At 31.2% G+C, this 23673-nt stretch overlaps 1 protein-coding gene across 7 annotated transcripts in view; it reads right to left on the bottom strand.

Annotated features, from left to right (window-relative positions):
- The window catches only part of Pcdh11x (protocadherin 11 X-linked), a 662237-nt gene that overhangs the window by 181580 nt on the left and 456984 nt on the right, over positions 1-23673 (bottom strand). For all 7 annotated transcript variants that reach the window (XM_026411349.2, XM_077793969.1, XM_077793972.1 and 4 more), the window contains one exon: positions 12828-13026. In XM_026411349.2, coding sequence (XP_026267134.2) covers positions 12828-13026 — 199 coding nt within the window. The remainder of the gene's footprint in view (positions 1-12827; positions 13027-23673) is intronic.

Here is a 23673-nt window from a genome sequence, read left to right as displayed (position 1 = left end):
TGGGACTGCAAATTGGTTCGGCCACTTTGGAAAGCAGTATGGAGATTCCTGGGAAAGCTGGGAATGGAACCACCATTTGACCCTGCTATTGCCCTTCTCGGACTATTCCCTGAAGACCTTAAAAGAGCGTACTACAGGGATACTGCCAAATCAATGTTCATAGCAGCACAATTCACAATAGCAAGACTGTGGAACCAACCCAAATGCCCTTCAGTGGATGAATGGATTAAAAAATGTGTCATCTATACACCATGGAGTATTATGCAGCACTAAAAAATTGACAAAATCATGGAATTCACAGGGAAATGGATGGCACTAGAGCAGATTATGCTTAGTGAAGCTAGCCAAATGTCTTCTTTGATATAATGATAGCAAGTAAGAATAGAGCAGGGAGGAAGAGCAGGAAGAAAAGATTAACATTAAACAGAGTCATGAAGTGGGAGGGAAAGGGAGAGAAAAGGGGAATTGCATGGAAATGGAGGGAGACCCTCATTGTTATACAAAATTACATATAAGAGGTCGTGAGGGGAATGGGAAAATAAACAAGGAGATAAATGAATTACAGTAGATGGGGTAGAGAGAGAAGATGGGAGGGGAGGGGAGGGGGGATAGTAGAGGATAGGAAAGGTAGCAGAATACAACAGTTATTAGTATGGCATTAGGTAAAAATGTGGATGTGTAACTGATATGATTCTGCAATCTGTGTTTGGGGTAAAAATGGGAGTTCATAACTCACTTGAAGCTTATGTATGAAATATGATATGTCAAGAGTTTTATAATGTTTTGAACAACCAATAAAAAAAAAAAGACTTAGGTTCCAAAGTGTGATTCCCAACCAGGAGCTGGGACATCAGGTGGGGGCTTAATAGAAATGCATAATCTCCAAAAACTAAATTTAAAAAAGAAAAAAAATGTATAATCTCAAGTCCTCAAAACAACTGTGGAGTTTCATGTTTTTCAATATATCCAGGTGGTTTGTATAGACACAAATCTGAAAAGACCTAAGAATATTAATTAGCCCAAGAAAAATATTTTAAATGCTGTAAAAGTAGGTCTATATTCAGAAAATATACTCTTACATGAAAATTTATTCCTTTAGTACAAGAAAGCTTTGAGGCAGCTGCTACTAATATCTCCATTTTAAGGATAAGGAAAACTGAGGCACAGGGAATCTAAATGTCGTACTACATGCTAAACCACTTGTAAATGGGGCAGAGCTGAGACTCTAATCTAGGCAATCTTACTCTACTCCATTGGAATGCTTTTCTTCAAAATTAATTATTTAATTATGTATATTATAACAGAAACTGGGCTCTCCTTTATAGATGAAAATGAAAAGAAATAGGGAGGTGTGAAGCATATTTACATCTCACATAACAATGTTTTTTTTGAATTTTATGTAACTTAAAATTTTCTAATTTCAGAAAAAAAAGGTTTTTCTGGGAGTGGACAAACAAATAAATTTGAGGTCTTTAAAAAAACAAGGTCTCTGCCACATTTCTTTTTCCTTTTGTAAACATAATATTGCTAAAGCAGCTCTGAGAATTCAGCTTAAAGTATATGATTAATTTCACCTATGCAATGGTCTTTCATTCTTTACCCCGAAAGGAGTCTGCTTTTACCCTATCTTGAGTAATAATGTACAGACAGATTCACTTCAAACTGTTGGGCATTATGGGATCTTTCTAGATGAAAGGGTTTTTTTTTTCCCCCTACAGTTCATATCCTTTAAAACCTGAGGGGATATTTCAAAGAGTTAGATGGGTATTGAATTGGGCTTGGTGTATTTAAGATCTTTCCCTATGATATTTGGATTTTAGATATTATATTTTAGAAACTAAGCTGTTCTGTAAAAATGTAATGGCTAGTTCTTTCAGAAGGTAAGACTTAATAGTTCAATACTATGGCACTTTAATTGAAATTTCAATATTTGGTCTTAATTCTGGTTGAATCCTGAAACTCCAATTTTCTACTTGAATAAAAGCAGATATTTGTGTGACATTTTCCAGTATTTCCTGTTTTCCTGTCCAATTCAAATCTCCATTAACTCTGAGAGGGAGGGGAAACACTAGAAAACATTAGCAATCCAGAAATGTTTACAATAGTTCTAACTGCTAAAAGTAGCAGTTACAGAAAATTTTCCATGGGAAAGAAAAAGAATTAAACACAAACAGCTGAATGAAAAGCATGATGATCAATCCAAAGAATGAGAAGGATTTAGGTGCATTCATAATTCAAAAATATATCTAATGAGTATGGTATCTTTTAAACTACAGTATAAATTAGGGAAAGAATTCATAAAGTTCTTGTTATTGTTTTAAAAAATAAGATAAATTTTCTTCCTATATTCTTTAAAAGAATTTAGACAGCATTTATGTGCCTTTGTAAAATTGATAACTCCCTCAAATCAATGCGAAGAAACACTTATGCATTTTAGGTACACACACTTTCCAAATAGATAGGCATGGTATAGTTAAATACAACTATCAATTAGGAAAGAATTATACAGTTCAGTTTTAGATTATGTTACATGCATAAATCTAAGAGAATCACAGTCTAATCCCAACCCTAAGAAACTACATCATTAAAACAATAATTATAGTCATTCAGTGAGCCTTGCAATGCACTACTGATGAGCCTCAGAGTAGGAGGAGAATCTTCTAAAGACAATTAAAGCTCACCATTTTTCATTTGCTTAGAAAATTTTGTTCTGTAAGCAGTGCTATTTTCAAGATAGTCAAGTATTTTTCTCAAAATATTTATATTTTGGCATGAGATTCCCAATTTAGAGCATCAGCTTCTGTGAAATCATCAATTAATATAAAAAACTAATAGAGTTTATATGTAAGACAAACTTTTTCTTATTATAGTTTGCATAAAGTGCAGTTCATTTTTAACTCCCGTATTTATAGTGCTTTCATCTCCAGTACTAATCATTGTCCATAACAGACTATTATGATAATGTTTACTCCAGACGTTTTGACTATATGACAAACTATTAGCTCAGTGAGATTGAATCTATCAAAATTAATACCCTGTTAACTATAACTTCATGATTCTGCTAGACAATAGAAGTAGCACAGAACCAAAGACATAAGATTTTCAGGAGAGAAAAGATTGACTTCACAGCAGATTGGATAAGGGATATATTTATATATTGATTCTGAATTTATCCTATTTAGGATTTTCTTTATATACTTTTCAGCATATTCAGGGAAAATTTACTACTAAAATTCATTTCTAATTTCAATTTGCTCTAATGTAGTATATACATCTATTTAAATATGTTGAAATATCAAGGAAGAACAGTAAACATTCTTTACAATGTGATCATTATCATTAGGCATGGATACAGTTTTTCCTCTAAAATTCTCATTGTTTTGCTCTCAAAGTAATTTTAGAAATCAGTAGTTCATAATGCTCAAATTGCCCTTTTAGTTGTAGAATATTCTACAGGGGAAACTTTGTTTCAGTAAATGGACTTTTCACATATACAAGATGTTTTCCATATGGATCTAAGATTCCCCTTGGGCCATGATAACTATTTCAATTATATTCTAATCTACTGCCAATGAGTTGCTTCATTTAAATTGCAAAAGGTTGCTGCTTACAAATATTAGTGACTCTTCTCTTTTAGAACATGATAAACATCAAGTCTTGGTTTAGAATATTAAATTGTAGCTTGAAAATGCTAAAACTCAGTTATCTCATTTGCATTATGAGGTTGTGAGTCTAAATGAACTCCAAGGTCCCTCAGAACTCTAAAATTCAAAGGCAATACAAAAGGCCACATCTTAAGAATTCATTAACAAGGACTCCATTTGGGGTTTCAATATTATAACCCTAGAAGGTGTTTTGAGATCAGTATGATGCCTTAGTTTTATAGCGAAGGAAAGGAGACACAATGAGGTTAATTGTTCTATCCAAGGTCACAGAGCTAGTTAAATGAAGTATGTGGATTAGAATTGTGTACTATAAAAAAGGATGGCCTAACATAGATTGTGTGCTATGCTATGTAGTGAAAAGATTTCATGAATAGTGATTTCAAAATAAATTACTATGATAAAAATTTTTAGTCAGCATCCATATTTTTAAAGTATTATTTAATTAGATAGCCAAAAATAATATTTAAAATCACTATTATTGTCATGGCTTTTGAGATATATACAAATAACAAGAGAAGAATTTTCCAGGACAAAAAATAATTTTTATGGCTAATTTCATATATATTATTTTGAAGATTTTTTTCACATATTCTGCAATTTTTTCCAAAATAAAATTTATAAAAATAAGGTGTCAGATGAAGATAATGTACTTAGTTGAAACAACTCAGATTACTCATTAAAACAGGAAAAAATCGGTTCAGTAAACACTGTTACTTCTAGTATCTATTAGTCATTTTCAACATTCAATAAAGATGTAAATTAACAAACTGCAGAAATCATGGTAAGAAATCATGTCCATAGTTGTTCATTATTTAGTGAATTATTTGACATATTCCCTAGATGTTGAGTGTTGTCAACAAGCAATTATGAGAGTTGCAAGTTATTGTAGAACTTAGTAGGATCATGGAGATTATACATACATCATTGAATACTCCTTATTCATTAAAATTTATAAATTATGTTTAAGAAATTGGTGTGTGACTAACAGCACTAAATATTCTAAGACACCCAAAACTTGCATCTTGATTTACTGATTATACTGACTTTCCAAGAATTATAAAAAAGGAACAAATGGAAAATATTCTTGTCTTATGAGAAAAAAATGTGAGTGGTAAGGAAAAAGAGGAAAGACAGAAGAAGGTCATAAAACGAATTGCCTTGTGGCTCATAAATATTAGAAACATAAATGTCAAATGAACATTATTATATGGTGTAGGTAGCCTAATAAAAATTTAGAAGCAGAGGAAGGCTTATTGTGAAGAAAAGGCCACCTATTTTCTATCACTGAAAGCAGTTATTGAAGCTTACTGACATTCCAGACCTTATGGCATTGGTTTTCAATTGGCAGCTTGTGCCAACCTCCTAGTGCTTGTCATTTTCAAATAGAAAAGACAAGATAAGAGATTGCTTTACTTAGAGAGGCCTGCTTTTGAGTGATAAACCTCTATCTAATCCATATTAGATTTAAGATACTAAAGATAACACTCATCTTAGTCTGTCACATAAATGGAATGCTGAAAATGTGTTCAAGTTTCCAACTTTAAAGATATACTTCTCATCTTGATCCATGACCTCTGCACCTTTTTTTTTTATAAAAAAACATTATCTCTAGTGCAAATCCTTCATTGAATTAAAAAAATCTAGACACTACAAATTAGGAGATATTTTTCAAGTGGTCTATATTGTTATTGCATTTCTTATAAGGGGAATTAGATATGATAGAATTGTTTCATACATTTTTCATTTTGATATATTTTTAAACTTTAATAAGCTTTGATAGAAAAAGACTGACTTTTCTGAAGTATGCCACTTAAGCGGTAAAATTAATATACATCACAGAACACCTGCCACTTGATCACTGTTTACATCTACCTAAGCACATTTATTATACAAACCTATTAATATCAAGTGTATCTTACATTCTCAAGCAATGACAGATGGCTAAACTCTTCATTCTTTTAACCTATTTATATGGAGATACTTTTCTAATATTATTACTTATATAATAACAGGGTCTAAAATAAACTAATAGTCATAAAATATTAATGATTGTAATGAATTTTACTCTAAAACAGGAAGAAAAGTGACTTTGATATTATTACATTAAAATATCAGTAGATGAGAAGGAATTTTTATTATTTCATTATCAACATAAAACTGTATATTATTTTCTGTTTGCAAGGAAAGGAAATTTAGCAGGCATTTGTCCTATATCTCCACCACCCAGGGACATTACTTTTGGCCCCTTTCTTCAAATAACTGTTATTATTGATAATGATAATATCATTCCTTAGACATAATGGTATATTGATTTTTCAGAATACATTATTTCATGTTTGTTGTGATGATTTAAATTATTTTACTTTTATCTCCATGAACTGACATTATGGTGCAGTCTCTAAGAATAAATACAGTTTGTTTTGGTTTGGGTATAAAGTGTTCCCAAAAGATTCATTCACTGAAGGCTTGGTTCACAATGCAATAATGTTCAGAAGTGAGAAGTTTGAGAAGTCATAGGATCATAAGGGCTTGATCTCATCAGTGGTATAATCCACTGATAGCTGAATGGATTGCTAGGGAAGAGGAGGAAACTGTAGGCATTTGATCCATGGATGGAGGAAGTGGAAGGAGGTCACTGATGGCATGCTCTTATCCCTGAAACCTTCCCCTGTCTCCTCTACTTCCTGGCTGCCAGGAGCTGACAGCATTCCTCTGTTGCTCCCTTCTGCCATGATGTTTTGCCTTATCTCAGGCCCAAAGCATTGGAGCCAACTGACCATGAACCAAATCCTCTGAAATCATGAGCCAAAATAATTCTTTCCTTTTCTAATTTTTTCCTCAGGTGTTTGTCACAGCAATAAAAATCTGACTATTGCACAATTTTAAGAAAGAATCTTTCATATACAGATTTTCCTTGACTTATGATGAGAGTTCATCCTTATTAATTCACCTTACATTGAAAACAGTGTTATATATATATATATATATATATATATATATATATATATATCCCTAACCTAATGAATATAGTTTAGCAACACACTATACTATAGAGCCTGAATAGTTCACTCTTGTGATGTTATGAGTGACTGGGAACTGTGAATTATGGCTACTGCACAGTATGGTGAGAGAATTATACAGCATATCTCTAACCTGGAAAAAGATCAAAATTTAAAGTGTGATTTATCTGAATATATATTGCTTTCTCAGTATTGTACAGTGTGAAACTCAAATGTTTAGGCATCTAATTTGGTATCATCTGTATATAGCCAGAAGAGAGAGAATTGGCCTGACAGGATAATTAGCCTTTAAAAAGAACAAAACTTGGGCTGGGGATGTGGCTCAAGCGGTAGCGTGCTCGCCTGGCATGCATGCGGCCCGGGTTCGATCCTCAGCACCACATACGAACAAACATGTTGTGTCCGCCGAGAACTAAAAAATAAATATTAAAATTCTCTCTTTCTCTCTCCTCTCTCACTCTCTCTTAAAAAAAAAAGAACAAATTTCATGTTTCATGTAATAATATTAACAAATGATGACATTCTCTTGTGGTTTAATTGTAATATGCTAATTGATATGTGGTGTCCCTCAGCAATGCCTTTTAAATATATATTAGGGGGCTTATGGAGAGAATGTCCTCTGTATGTAATCACAAACAAAAAGCACCTAACACACACACACACACACGCACACACACACATAATACTTGTTAACCTGTGAATTCAGAAAAATTTCAGAATTTATCTCTGGAAAGTGTTACTATTTCCTTAAATATGTAAATAAATATTAATTTTATTCTAACTAATTGAATAATATTTTCTGCTTGAATTTTTAGTTGAATGACTAGCACAATCCTTCTGAATCACTGCTTTTCCTATGCTACTAATATTACAAAATTTGTCTGGAAAAATATTTGGATTCATTTTATTAGGTGATCCTTTTAAAATTTTAGTTTTTTAATTTTTTTGGCTTTTTTAATTTTATCAATTGTCTACTTTAAAAATTAGAAGTTCAACTAATGAAACATTCAACTAAAAAGTACCCTAGTGTTATTCATGTCAACAGTCTTAACAGAACACGATAAATTTAGCATTTCTCTGAGTAGTACTCTAGTCAATCAAATTGGTCTCACACTTTTTATACCAATTAATTAGATTATGGAACAGGATCAATCAAAGTATGTTGTCAGGAAAAGATTAATTACTTCCTTTTTGTGAATTAATTAGTAGTGTATTAGAGTGCTGAGCAAACCAAATCTAGTGAAATAAAAATGAATGTTAAACAGATATGCTAACCTGAGAAATACTTTAGCAGATTTATCGATTTTAAGTAAATGACAAAGTATATTCCTCTTTATTTTAAATATAGAGCTTCTTTAGCTTTAAATGTTCTTGGGACTTTTGTTTTTACCACAAAAATGAGTATGTTATAATAAAGAAAGAAAAAACATTAATAAATAATTTTAAAATTTGATGAAAAATTTCATGCATTTTGTTTCTTTAGGCTCAAATACAAGACTGTGACATAACTATAACATTCTCAGATAGAGGGACTTCTTGTGTGAAATTACTATATCCAATGAAAAGGTTTTTTTTTTAATTTGTTTTTCTTAGTTGTTGATAGATCTTTATTTATTTATACGTGGTTCTGAGAATCGAACCAGTGCCTCACACATGCCAGGCAAGTGTGCTACTTCTGAGCTACAGACCCAACCCAATGAAGAGGTTTGTAAAAATGCAGGTGACATAACTTTCAGTTGAAGAAAATTGAAACACTGATTAATCAAAGTCCCTTTCCCACTCACTTTTAGAGAATTTTCTCAGAAATGAAATGATTTGTCGCTGGTAAACTGAAAACAGATTTGAGGCTCTTTAGAAACTTCCCATCTATATCATCATTTCACTTCCTAAGAAGTATGGATATTATTTATGATCAGTCAAATTACAACATGGCAGTAGCTCAGTAAAAATCAGTACTTACCCTTTTCTCTCCGATTTATCCATAGTGAAAGAGTAATAATATATTCTTAATTTAAGGGGGAAAAATCACAAACACTGGCTTCATATGCATGAGGTATTCATAAATCTCTGATGTCTAATGTGGTAGACATTTGCAAATATTTCTATGAGTCTCAGAACTAATTCTGAATTATAATTCCAAAACAAAGCTTTACAAAAGAAAGTTGGAAAACACTTTAAAATCTTCTTTTCTCAAATCATATTTTAACATAGACATGAACATAGAGCCATATATAGTTTATTATATTTAGAATAGTCTACAAAGGATTACAGGGTCTTCACAACTCTAGATTAATACTATACTGAACATCTAAAATTTCCAAAATATAGTTATTCCCTATTCTTTATGAGAACTATACACTGTGTTTCCATGAATGTGTCTCCAGAAAGTCTTTGAAATCCAGATACTACTTGTTACAGTATGCACAATAAACCTAAAACAACCAATAATGCTATTTTGGGGGTAGGTTTCTGTTTGGTTTTATTTTTACCAAATTAGCTAACTTCAAAGACTATGGTCCATTTTAAATGGTACACATAATTTATTGGGGCTACTGTAGGAGGAATGGTCTGGAATATGAGACTGCTGTCCTAAGAAGACAAAATTGCATAGAATGTCACAAAGTAAGGAAATTGCAGTTGTAAAATTTAAAAATTCACAAAGCCTTCAAATGGAGTGATATGTTTTTTTATTAAGTTTGTCTCCTGAAAAATTAAAAATTGCATTTAGCTTTCTTATTTCTCATTTATCTAAAAAGGAAAGTTAGTATTCTGAGCAAAAGACATTACAGAATGCATTGTGATAATTTCTTCATCTCATCTGCAATTCTTATCAAGCAGGGAACTATATTTTTAACATAGTATTAATAAATCCCTCTAGCAAAATTTTTGGGGGAGAATCTTATTCATGAAAGTTCTATTTTGATCTGTTTTTGTGAACCTAAAAGGGATTTCAGAATTTTATTCTATTTTGGGAAATTCATTGGTTGGAAAGAAAGCAGATTGAGGATGTAATGAATTTCAAAATATGAGATGAGAACTGCATAAATTAATTCCATTGCTTTAGGACAACATTTACTTCCTCTAACAGTTTACATTTTTATTTGTGGTGCTATTGAGTAACACTGCACAGTTTATTGACATCTGCTCTATGTCACAAAGCTCATTATTGTGTACTATTTCAGAGCTTTAGACTTTCTTTTGGAAGATTCAAAGTACCTTATGAGTATTAGCCTAAAGAAGTTACTTTGCTTTGGTGAATTCTGCATCAGTTATTTTCTTTCTTTTTAATCAAAACATACATACATACATACATACATATATTCTTACATACATAACACACATACTTATATGTTACAAATCTCACTAGTATGCTATATTAAAAAACATAATTTCACTTCAAGGTAAATATTGTGCCTCTTATGCTTAAAATACTATTATGCCTTTGTGCTTAAAATGCTAGATTTCTTCTCATCCAGAAATGGAACACCTAACCAAACATTATCATGAAACATGATTTATAGGGAGGTTTCAGGTTTGGTAGGAAAGTAGGTTGTTAATATCATTCATGGTAAAAATAACCTTTTAACATTGACTTAATATTGTTAAACTTTTGCAGAAACTGAAATTCAGTTTTAAATATTTCTATACTTCGTATAAACTTATTAAAATAACTGTTAAAAATGTAGTATTTGCCTTACTGATGTTATAGCTTATGGCCAGTTCCATTTAAAAAATAGAGCTTATTTATCATAGTTCTTTATTAACTTGTAATTTACAATTGCTTCATCCTCTGGAGTAAATATCAATAAAAGAACTCACACTCAAAATAATTGTGTCAATATGATTAGAGCAGAGAACTATTTAGTCACTAGAAGAAAAAAGCCTCAAAAAATAAAAATAAAAAACCCTGTATGTATGTCAGCTAATACATTGTTGATGATACTTACATAATTAATTAAAAATAAAATCAATTCCTGTAAAGAATACTGAATTTAAATAATTTAAACAGCTTTTAATACTACATATAATTTGGTTCAACAAAGGTATTTTGAATTTCACATGTCTTATAATTTTTAATGTATACTTATTTTCATATTACTATCAAATATATTCTAATTTGGTCTCATTTAATTTTAAAATTTATTTCAGGGTTAGAACCATGGATGTCTTCTCTGAGTTATTCTTTAAATGTTGCTGTGCAATTCTATATCAAAGTGTCTTTGCAACATAGATTATATGAAAAGGAATTAATTATTTCTAGTTTACAAAAATGGTGCTTATTCTCTCTATTCTTATCCATTAACATGGTCTTATAGGTCAATAATTAAAATGGTAATTTATGAAGGGGAGCAATCAAGGACACCTATGCTTAATGCATATTTGTTACTTATAACTATGTTCTTATTAGAGATTGGCTTTGAGTTATTACAGTAGTAAATTATATAATCACAGCTCTGTATTTCTAAAAAAGTTATTATGCTGTATTGTACAATGTAAATGAGGTAAACTGATGATGCATGTTATAGTCAACTTGTAATCCTTGAAATTAAATGTTGATTGCCAGGCGCAGTGGCATGCGCCTGTAATCCCAGTGGCTCAGGAGGCTGAGACAGGAGGATTGAGAGTTCAAAGCCAGTCTCAGCCAAAGAAGGGGCTAAGCAACTCATTGGGACCCTATTTCTAAATAAAATAAAAATAGGGCTGGGGATGTGGCTCAGTGGCTGAGTTCCCCTGAGTTCGATCCCCAGTACTCCCCAAAAAGAAAATTAATAGTAATCATTTATTCTAAGTATAAAATTTAAAATGGAGATAGTAGTAGATGTTTAGAACTTTTTGGACTGGGATTCTCAAATTTATCTAGTACTTTTATATTGTAAACACCTTTAGTATCCCACATCTACACTTGCAAAGAAAAAAAAAGTCGATGCTAATTTGTCATTCATTCTGTATGTTTAGTTTTAGGTTATACCTTGATGTTTATCAATTTATTTCTCTTACAATGATAAGAAAGCCATTTTGTTCTACAATCTGGATGTTTTATTTAAATTTATATAATCCATAATGCCTAATATAACCTTTTAAAATTTTTAAATTATATTTCTTATTTGATATGATTATCTGGTTACTTGGTCCATTTCTTCATATTCTTCGTGATTTTATACCTGCCATTCTTCTCTATCACATATATGGTATGCTCTTTATTCTATACCAATTTTTTATACTTTTATTTCATTTATATATTTTTATGTGGTGCTAAGGATCAACCCCAGTACCTCACATATGCAAGATGAGCACTCTACCACTGAGCCACAACCCCAGCCCTCCATACTCAATTTTATGTGCATAATTAATATCTGGGACAGATTATACTTTTTGGAATTTTAATAATCTTCAAAGACAAGTATACTTTATCAATTTTTATTTCTTCAAATTATAAGGCAGAAGGATGCTCATTATATGTTTATGATAATTAATATAATGAAATTTTTAATGTCAAATTCATGATCCTTTTTAAGAATTCAAGATCTTTGGAATTTGTAAAACTTAGCTTTTGTACCTTTTGTCTGGAGACCAAATCTGAACATCTTTTTAAACAGTATATGATTTTAGTCCATTTTTTAAATACGTGAATGAAAGAAAATAAAATGTTTGATTATATATGTGTATACATAAATGGAAAATCCCACCTATGTCCAAATAAAGTATTATGCATTTCATGATAAATTTAATTTAGAATAGCTATGTTAACATTTTTTGAATAGTATCACTTCCTGCCTGTAGGTTATCTACCTAATTTTTATGTTCACTTTTAAGAATGTTATTATTCATAGTAACATAATAAACTGTTCTATACTATTGCAGCCATGACAGTTTGACTTGTTTCTTTATTGGTTCTTTTTAGTTACACATGAAAGTAGAATGCATTTTGACATAATTATACAAGCATAGAATGTATCCTTATTTTACATAGGATCCATTCTTATTGATATACAAGATGATGAGATTCACTATGGTGTACTCATATATGTACACAGTAAAATTATGTCAAATTCATTGCACTGTCTTTCCTTTTTTTATCTCCCCTCCCTTTCAAATACAGTAAACCCTTTCATATTGAGAGACTGGCAAAGTGATTACTTACTAGATTCAGGATCAGAGTTGCCATCTCCTTCAGTACGGTTGTTGGGTGCAGCATGATCAAAGTACTCCTCCTGAGGATAGCCAAGGGGCAGAGCATGGGATGTGCTGGGAAGGCTGCCTGCATCATGATCTCCTAGTCCCCCATCACTGCTGCTTTCCTGAGAGCCTTCTGGTAGGTGAAATGTGACACGTCGCTGGGACTGAAAAAAAGAAAGAAAATTATAGGGTTTCAGCAATGATCCAAATAATTGCTTAATGCATCCAATTTAGAATATGTATTATTTCAGCTATCTAGTGTAGCCATATTAACATTATCCTGGGTTACAAACAATTTCAGGGTTTTGTGAACAGGCAGATTTGTGTTCAAACCTGCTTCACCAGGCAGTAGAGTTGCTTCTATTGTGTATCTACACAGGACATATCCAAATTCAGAATGTCAACTTGTTGTAAAGTATGACACTATCAGGTTTTATAGGTATTTGGGCACATAGAAAATCCTGATCATCATTGAAATGTACATTTATTTTTCTATCACTTAGCAATAATTCATTTTTTAAGATAATAAACATGGATAAATATTAAAAATATTGCTTTATCTGTAAGATTCTGGTAAACCAAAACAGTAAATCAAATTTACTTAAATCAAATTTACTTAATCCTGTAGGCTTAAAAATTAAAAGTACAAATCATATTTTAGAATAATCTTAGGGAAGATATTTGATTGGAATTCATTTAAATTGATTTTACTCTTAAAAAAACACAAACAAATAATAGTCACATGGTATGGATAACAATTTTAACAGTTGATGGGAACTATAAAAACAAGCTATATATATATCTGTGTGTGTGTGTGCGCATGCATATATAAATATATATATATATATATATATATATATATATGCACACACATATATATGATGGTAATAATAGCAGAATATAAAATATAAAGTTAAAGCATTTATTTCAAAAACAAGAGGATTATGACATCTAAGAAAGGTGATACCTGCACCAGATAAAGCAGCATTTGCATTTCAATATTGCTACACACAGTAGTCTCTGAAGACAATCTTCCTAATGAACCTTATCTCTTGCTATTCAGACCATTATATAGTTTCCACCCAATGAATCTAGACAGGCCTTACGGTTTTTGCCTTCCTTTCTTTGGACTACTCACTGTGGGGAAGACAAGTTACATTGAAAGATGTCTGTCTACTGGGAGACAGACATACTCTGAGGAATCTCAACCGGCCATGCAGAATGAGTATATAAGAAGAAATTACACTTCCCAGAGAGGCCCAGCTGTTCTAGCCACACCAGCACAGGTGTCAGATGTGTATTTGAAGAATTTGTTTTAGACTTCGTGCTGATAACCTCATTGGAGCCACCTTTAAAATTTGGACCAACTTATTCAAGGTACCAGTCATTCTGGAGCAAAGATAGTCATTTCTGCTATTCATTGCCCATATTCCTAACCTAAAAAAAATTGAGAAACTTATTTGTTTCTATGTTCCCCCCAAAATAGGCATGATTTGTGATGTAACAGATAAACCAAAACACTAAACTATTAGAAGTATGAAATATATCAATTAGAAACAATTATTTATATACATCAAAAGTCACATGAATTTAGGTACTAGACATTCATATGTCAGAATGAAAATGCTTTCAAACATTCAGGTTAGACATTGAGAGATGCTTTCCAATGGACATATGAAAATATTTGTTTTCATTCTTCAGTGTAATAATATATAATAAACTTTATGGATATATATAATATTTAAGAAGCAAATTTGAGTATGCCTTAATTCATAGTCATTATCTATATGTTAAATTTTCAAAAAAATATGAAGAAATTACTAATATATATGTAGTATATAATATATGGAATATGTTTACAATCATAGAATCATTCTTTCTAATGAGAGTCTGCTTATTTTATATTTGTAAAAATATAAATTTATATTAATGTTTATTCAAATATCATTATAATTTTTTAAGAAGGAGTGGATGGTGATGTTGAGGTAATACTTAGAAGAATCAGTCATGCAGAAAATAATCTGAATAATAGAAAATCCTGTTGAAACAGTTACACTAAGAAACTCAGAAGGCAGGTTTTTTGGGGGGTTTTGTATTGTTTTATTATGTTTTTGGTGTATGTGTTATATCACAAGGAAGCCATGGAGAGTGACACTGAATGTGTTATATGGTTAAACTAAAGTGAACCTTCTAGGATTTAAAACATTGCTCAGGCCAGGTGCAGTAGTGCACACCTATAATCCCAGTGGCTCAGGAAGCTGAAACAGGAGGATTGAGGGTTCAAAGCCAGCCTCAGCAAAAGCAAGGTGCTAAGCAACTCAGTGAGACCCTGTTTCTAATAAAATACAAAATAGGGCTGGGGTGGGGATGTGACTCAGTGGTTGAGTGCCCCTGAGTTCAATTCCCAGTACAAAACAAACAAATAAACAAAATCAAAACCAAAAAAACATTGCTTAGGAAAATTATAGAGCTGAAATCACTTTCTGTGCTTTTGGTTGCTCAATATCCCTCTTTCTATTAATCTTTGTATATAAAAACACATGTTGAAAAGAGGAAAATAAAAGTTTTATGTATTTTATAATCATGTTTATAATAAAGCCATAATATGAATGGCACACTGATTTTTTATGTTTACATCTATCAGTCAGGTAACCATTTAGTCATGTTAGAGAGCTTTGAGATACATGAATTCCTTTGCCTGTCAGTTACCCTACTGATTATTAGTACTAAAGATATTTAGTAGTATGGGCAACAAAATAAGAACCCATGCTGTATTCTTTCAAAGCAACAGTTTCATACATGTTTAGAAAAAGCTTAGCTTCTTACAGTGTGAAGTTTAAAAGCACTAAACAAGCTCTTGGGACCATAGTTTGTAGACCCATAATCAACAAGGCTAATTTTGTCAATCCAGCAAAGCTAGTTTTGATTGTTAGCTCTCCATAAGCCAGAAACTTATTTAGATTTAGGCTGTCATTTAATTCCCCAAATTATTTGATTGTTAACATGTTTTCAGCTATTTCAAGATTTATATATAAAATTTTAAAAAATTAAGAACCAGGAAAAGAGCAACTGTTAAAAATGCCTGAAAAAAATATTGCTTAGAAATGAATCTACAATTATCTATTGTATGTAAAGTCAAAAATAATACTTAACATATAAAGAAAAAATATGTATTAAATAAACCAGTTTGGCACGAGACTAATTTATAATTGCTTTCACAACAAGAAGTAACTGTTCAGGGATATTTTAATTTTCTGGTGTTAATACTCAAGTAATATATTTCAGTATGTATATTCTGGACACATAATATGTTATATGTCTAACATGTGTCTGTATGCGTGCACACATGCATAAAAATACTTTTTATCATTTAAAGCATTTTAAAATACTAGATCTAGAAAATAGAATATATAGATACGAAAACACTAGTGACAAAAAATGAATCTGAAATTTAAGATCTGCTGCTTAAACATTCATATATCTAATCAATTGATATTCCCAGTGGATAGGAAGTATGTTTGGGCCAAATAATTGAAGTAGAGAAGTACATGTTACTTTCTGATGTAAAGGAAATGGAGTTTTCTGTTCACTTGTTTATCTACACAGAAAATAGCAAGGCAATTTAAGTAAAATGATATCCTATCCCAGGACAACTGTGCTAGTTACTTACAAAAAGCCATTGCAAAGGAATGCCCTAGAATGAACCTATAATTAGTCTGGCTGTGTACTCACCTCCAACCCTATTGACACTCATAAATTGAATTCCATTAGGGACAGATAAAAGAAAATGAGTGGGTTTGTGAGGACTCCTTTTAGTGAACACAGCTCACTGTTTTTTTATCCTTTCCTAAAGGCACATGAAGACACGACCAGTACAACCATGACTTAATTCTTAAAATGTAGTTTGTCCATTTGACATTTTCCCATATACATTTTTAGCTTTATTTTATTTATTTATTTTTATGTGGTGCTGAGAATCTAACCCAGTGCCTCACACTCTACCACTGTGCTAGAACCTCAACCCCTCCCATATACATTTTGAGGGTTTAAATACAGCACAGACATATTAATAAGACTTCTTGCTTATGTTAACTTTAACAATTATTAGGAGACTCACTGTGCATCATGGTGCATTGTCCAGTCATGTTATTTATGACAAAATGATCTAATATTCAACCATATATTGGGGATTTGATTTTTTTGTCTGTTATACTGTTTAATCTATTTCTATAATCTGTAGAAGACAAGCAAATATAATCAATTAAATGTGATTTTATTATTCAATGAATTCACAAAAAAGCTCTATATTTGTATTTGTGTGACTAATTATGTTGTCCACTTTTTTATAAAAATCTCTATGAAATATTGTTTTAATGAAACTACTAGACATTAATTTTTGAAAAATTGTCTAAAGGCTTCTGGAAATTTGACTTTTGATGAGATAAGAACATTGAGCTCTTTTTCCCATCATTGCTATAATTATTCCTATTTCATATTGCATTTTATAATTTGTGACATTTCTGGAAAGAAATGAACATAAAATAATTGCATGAACTTTAGTAAATTATGAATCCTCTATAGCAAATTTTGGAAACTTTATTTAACTCATTTTACTTTTAGTTTTTCATGGACGATTGTAATGCATTCCACTATTGTCATGTATGTAAGAAATAAAAAAAAGAACTAATAAAAAAAAAGAAAACTTCATATCTGGTATTATTTTCTGCCCAGATTCATAAAGCAGGGGTATTCAAAACACAAATATTTTCATCTTATTTAATATGTACACACACACACACACACACACACACACATATAAACTATTTCATGAAAATCATTCCTTATGACTCACTGAGAAAAAAATAATTATTTATGTGTTGAAGATGATCACTGTGCAGTATAAACAGGCTATTATGTTAATGATAATGTCATAATTTGTCTGTCTAAAGCCATTCAAGGAAGCTGTGGCATACAAATTACAACAAATTTACTGTCTATAATGGTGACTTTATGGGATGAAAATAAATCATGGATTGTTCATGAATAAATGTCTTCCCTATATGGTTAGTTATTTTCTGCCAGTAACAGAGAAATCACACATGATGTTTCCCTTTAAAATCTACACACCTCATTTTTAGCTCAAATTAATCAAAATTTCAGGACATGAATACTCATAAACTCTATTGGTATTGCTTAAGCGAATCAGTTACAGGTAAAATATCAAGTCCTAACATGTTTTGTGTCCATTATACCTCAGGAACTCATAAGTCCATACCAAAAATCAGGAGAATATTGTTACATTTCCAGAACATGATGCAAGTGACATTTAAGAAAAGTTAATCTGGCACCAGGGACTCTCCATATAGATAGGCCAGCCTGTGATTCTTATTATGGCGGGGGTTGAATATCTAATTCTAATATACTCTGACACAGGCTTTCTTTAGATTAACTGTCATCACCAGTAATTCTTGTAAGAAATGGTAATAATAAATAGCCTTATTGTTTTTAAGGATTGACATGTACAGGGTTCTTTTATTAATATGTAAAATATTCAGAATATAAACCTATTAAGCATATTTTAACCTTTTGAGATCCTGTATTCCATTATAACCAATTGCTTCATTCTGGATATCAGGGATTTCTGCATTTTCCTGTGAGTATGGTTCATAGCCAAAGAATTTATAATTACTGAAAATATTAGAAAGTAAAATGTGAAAATAACTTAGAAACTCAAATTTTTAATTTGCTTTATATGACCGGCTCACATACCCATTGAAGAACCTAATTACTATTGTAAAAAAATTCCCATATGTCATAGCAGGCTTTCTTATTTTATAGCAGGAATATACTATTTAATCCTGTAATTTGCTGTTGAAATCATGCTACTTTTCCAATTCGGGGTTCAGTCCATTTAATCATTTTTTCATTGTCTTCTTCCATAAAATTTGAATAGTTTCTCATTTCTCAATTTCCTTTTCACATTCTGCTCCTGAGTTATTTTTCTACCCTTCTAGGATTTGTTTATTTGTAAGTATCATACCATATTACTAGTCTGTACAGGAAGTTCTTCATGATGGCAAATGTATCCTTAGTTCTGAATATTCTGCCATCAAATTTTTCATGGTACTTGGATTTTGCATGTGTGTGTATAAGAGTCAGACATAATTTTTTGGTGGTTAGAAGATTACATGGCATGATATGAGGATATTTTTCCTTGAGTCATAATTAAATTCAGTACAATCAGAATGAAATTATCTATTTTCATATAGACAGGATGGAGCTTCTTCTTTTAGTAATGTTGTAGATTATAAATTGTTAAATTTTTAATTACCAAAGTTATGTGAACATTGAAAATGAAGTAGAATTAGTGTAAATGTTTGAAAAACTACAATTGCTTGACTAGTAATTAAAATATTACAAAAGTAAACAATGTTCATTGAAACTAACTGGCATGTGTCCAAACATGCCACTAAGTATTATAAAACAACATATTTTAAAATATTATAAAAAGAAGTGACACCAAAGATGAAGCACTACCCAAAATAAAACTTGTAACTTCTTAAAATATTATAAAAGTTTTATATTTAACTTTAACAACCTTGGTTATCTGGTATTCCAGTTCACAGTGTATTAAAGGGTTGGTAGCTATTAGAAACAAAAACACTAAATGGAGAAATTTTCACCAATTATCCTTAGATCTGCCTTCAGTAGCTACATAGAATAAATGTGATTCTTCTACATGACATCACCTGGCCCCTGGATGGACAGGGAGTGTAATGACTGGGCCCACACTCTGCCACTTACTGCTTGCTATCTGTTGTCTCCAGTTACCTGGCTCCCTAGGAATAGTGTTATCTAAAATGGGTTCAGGGAGGGAATAGCTGGGAAGAGATTAGGATATGAATGTCCAGGTCCTTGGGCTCCAAATGCCACTGTCCACTGACTTCTCAGCTTGGAAAGCAGTGGGTGGGAGGGGCAGGTGTCTGCCAGGCAGCTCTGGTGGGCAGCACAGAGAGAGGCAGGCAGCAAGCTAAAACCAGGCTATATTCTCAATGAAAACCCCAAGAATCAGTCAAAACAAGAAAAAATAAATAAATAAATAAACAGGTAAAAGAAATGTTTACCTTGTTGCAGTACCTACTACATCTATGTTTAGTGATTTACATTTAAATTTATGAATAAGCAAAGAACCTTGATTATCCAGAAGCAGTTATCTGATAGCCTCAACTATCCAAATCATAGCCATACACAAGGAGATAAAGAACAAATAAAGGAATGTGAATTTTCAACATATTTATCACAAAGTTCATGCTCATAACCACGTTTACTATACTCTTCTTTTATATTTAACAACCTTGATTATCTGGTACTCCAGTTCACAGTTCATTTGAAGGGTTGGTAACTATTAGAAATGAAAACACGGACAGGAGAAATTTTCATCAATTATCATTGGATCTGCCTTCAGTAGCTACATAGAATAAATGTGATTCTTCTACATAACATGTCTTCCACTGTTTAAATATTATTAAGCCTTTGTACAATCTTCCTATTCCAACCTAAAATTCCTATCCTAATTTGACATGGCTTACAAAACTTTCACCATCCTAACAATTTTCTTTTGTCCATGCAATGTATTTGCATAATTAACAAGGTTAGGCTTAAATTATTTAAAAATATCTATAATTAGTGATAAAATGAGCTTAGGAGATGTTGGAGTCATAGATTATACATAATACAAATATTCATTCTTTTGTTAGAATATTAGTCAATATTTTTTTTCTAGTTGTTAAATTATTTGAACTTTTTGTCCATGAAAGAAGCTACAAGTTTTATTTTGAGTATTGCTTCATCTCTGGTGTCACTTCTTTTTATTTGCAAAATAATTTCTCTATGGCCATAGTTACACAACATGTCTGTTTAATTGATGTGCTTTAAGCAAACCAAATGTCATTCAAGCAACAGATGGTTTCTGACTTGAATTATATAGGTTGGAACAATTATACAGGATACAGTGAAAGAGGAAAAACCTGGAATCGTCATCAATTATTTAAACACTTGGATCAAAATATTCTCATTTAATGTTAGCAAAAATCACAATAAAAAGTATGTGATGGGAGAAAAAAGCCTTAAAATGATAAATATTAAAATAATTTCCTAAAATAATTGGAGAGTATTATGCACATTAGGTAGTATGCTAGTAATTTCTTTCATATGTTGAGTTTATACATATTGGTAATATATGTCTGTTAGATGTATTTTGGTGCTCATGAAACATTTTTTAATCTTCTTTACCTGATATTATTGGCACATCAAAAACAATATGTCACCTCCTGGATATTAATATTAGATGAGAAGACCAATATTTCCTTTGAGTCTTATTATATTCTTAAAAATATTTGAAGCTTTGTAGTCTCCATAGGTAATCAAAGGGTGAATTAAAATATCTGCATTTTCCAGCAGCAGTATTTGCCAATGATGGGAAGTACTAGCAAGTAATGTTGAGGTAAACATAGTTGAGGGAGGAAAGAGGAGAAACTGCAATTGACTTGTATTGACAGTAATGATGTAGTCTTTTATTCGTAGACCTTTTTTATACAGGTGCATTTTACTAAAAACAGACTTCTGTTTATTTTACATACAAACAAGAATGTTCCTAACATACCATCTACCACAATCATGTTCCCTACACACACACACACACACACACACACACACACACTATTAAAAAGAACCTCAAAGTTATACAGAGTTTAAAGTTTTTAAAAAGCCATTATTAAGCTAAATCTCCAGTAGTAGTTTTATATGGCATTATTCTTTCCATTATGCTTAAGAAGTTATAAACTGTATACATTAAATATCTCTAAGTTAAGAATGGGAATAAAAACTACTAGGAAAATCCAGTCTCCAATTCTAAAACCCTCAAAACAATCTTACGTGTTTACCCTAAATATATTATTTAAACCTTTTGTAAAATTACTTTGGTGGCCTATCATTATTTTTGTAAATTAGAGAGAAATAGATGCAATTTTTATAAAATCAATCTATTGCAACCAGCATCATCCAGTGGTTTTCAAACCTTGGTTGCATACAACTTAAGTCAATTTGTTAATAATGTAGATTCCTATATTACAACTTTCCAATATTCTGATTTAGTAGGTTTAGGATTCATGTAGTTCATGTAGATATATGGTCTGCTGTAGAGTAAATGTTTGTATTCCTTCAAAATTCATATTTTGAAATCTTGTCCCTAATGTGATGGTATTTGGAGGTGGGACTTTTGGAAGGTGCTTAAGTCAGGAGGGAAGAAACAGAGCAATCAGAATGGGATTAGTGCCATTATAAAAGAATCCTTAGAAACCACATGACCCTTCTCTACACTCTGAGAATATTGCTGGCTTTTAACCAGGAAGAAGAACTTTACAGGATACCAAATCTACCAATAACTTGACCTAGAATTTCTGATATTCCAGAATTATGAGAAATAAAACTTTCCTGTTCACAAATCACTAAGCCCATGACATTTTGTTATAGTAGCTTGATGGACTAAAACATTATTCTATGACCACAGTTTCAGAAAATAAAATATCTATACTTATGAGAAAGCAGGATGTACATGTTAAATTTTCTAAATACTTTTAAGACTACTTTTCTTAGTATTTGAAAATAAATTAATCACTTTGCAGTAATGAAATTCTAACAATATTATACTGTTTACTGTTTAAAAAATTTTAGAAAACCATTATTTTGAAAAATATACATTTTAGTCACTTTGATGATCACTATTGTTAGAAAAATTGTGCTTAGGAAGTGTCCCTTTTCAATTTTTACAAATGATATAACTGATATTATAAACACAGAGATGATTATGGCATTTTAAAAATTAATTTTAATTAGTTTTACATGACAGTAGAATGCAGTATGATATATCATACATAAATGGAGTATAATTTCTCATTTTTCTGGTTGTATATGATGTAGAAACTATTGGTTGTGTAGTCATATATGTACATAGGATAATGTCTGATAAATTCTATTATTCTTCCTGCTCCCATACCCTCTCCATCCCTTCACTCCCCTCATCTAAAGTAACTCTATTCTTCCCTAGACACCCTGCCCTTATTGTGAATTAGCATCCACTTAACAGAAAAGACATTCAGCCTTTGGTTTCTTGGTATTAGTTTATTTTGCTTGCCATGATATTCTCCAGCTCCATCCATTTACCAGAAAATGCCATAATTTCATTCTTTTTTAAAAAAGGCTGAGAAACATTTCATTGTGTATATATACCACATTTTCTTTATCCATTCATCTATTGAAGGGCATCTAGGTTGCTTTGATAGTTACCTATTGTGAGTTATGCAGCTATAAACATTGATGTGGCTGCATCACTGTAATAATATGTATGTGGGGGAAGTGTCAAGATATGAAATTATCTCTGTATGGCTTAAGCATACTAACACATGGTGCTGTTTAAAGATAAGCAATATCAATAACAATGCCAGGTAGATTTAAATAAGATTATTAAAACATTTTCAGATTATATGTATGTGCATGATAGAATAATAGCACATTGCATATTTAACAAGGACTATTTTAAAATTTTTTGTTATTGTTGATGGACCTTTATTTATTTATTTATTTTTAAAATGGTGCTGAGAATCAAATTCAGTGCCTCACACATGCTAGATAAGTGCTCTACCACTGAGCTACAAACCAGGCCCAGGATTGATTATTGTTTGGTACAGTTTTCATAATGAAATATTCTGGTTTTACTCATATGGAAGACACATTTAATCATAGGAATGTCAAAA

The sequence above is a fragment of the Urocitellus parryii genome, chromosome X, assembly GCF_045843805.1.
Source record: "Urocitellus parryii isolate mUroPar1 chromosome X, mUroPar1.hap1, whole genome shotgun sequence".
NCBI classification, from domain to species: domain Eukaryota; kingdom Metazoa; phylum Chordata; class Mammalia; order Rodentia; family Sciuridae; genus Urocitellus; species Urocitellus parryii.
This window is presented reverse-complemented; position numbering and strand designations above follow the sequence as displayed.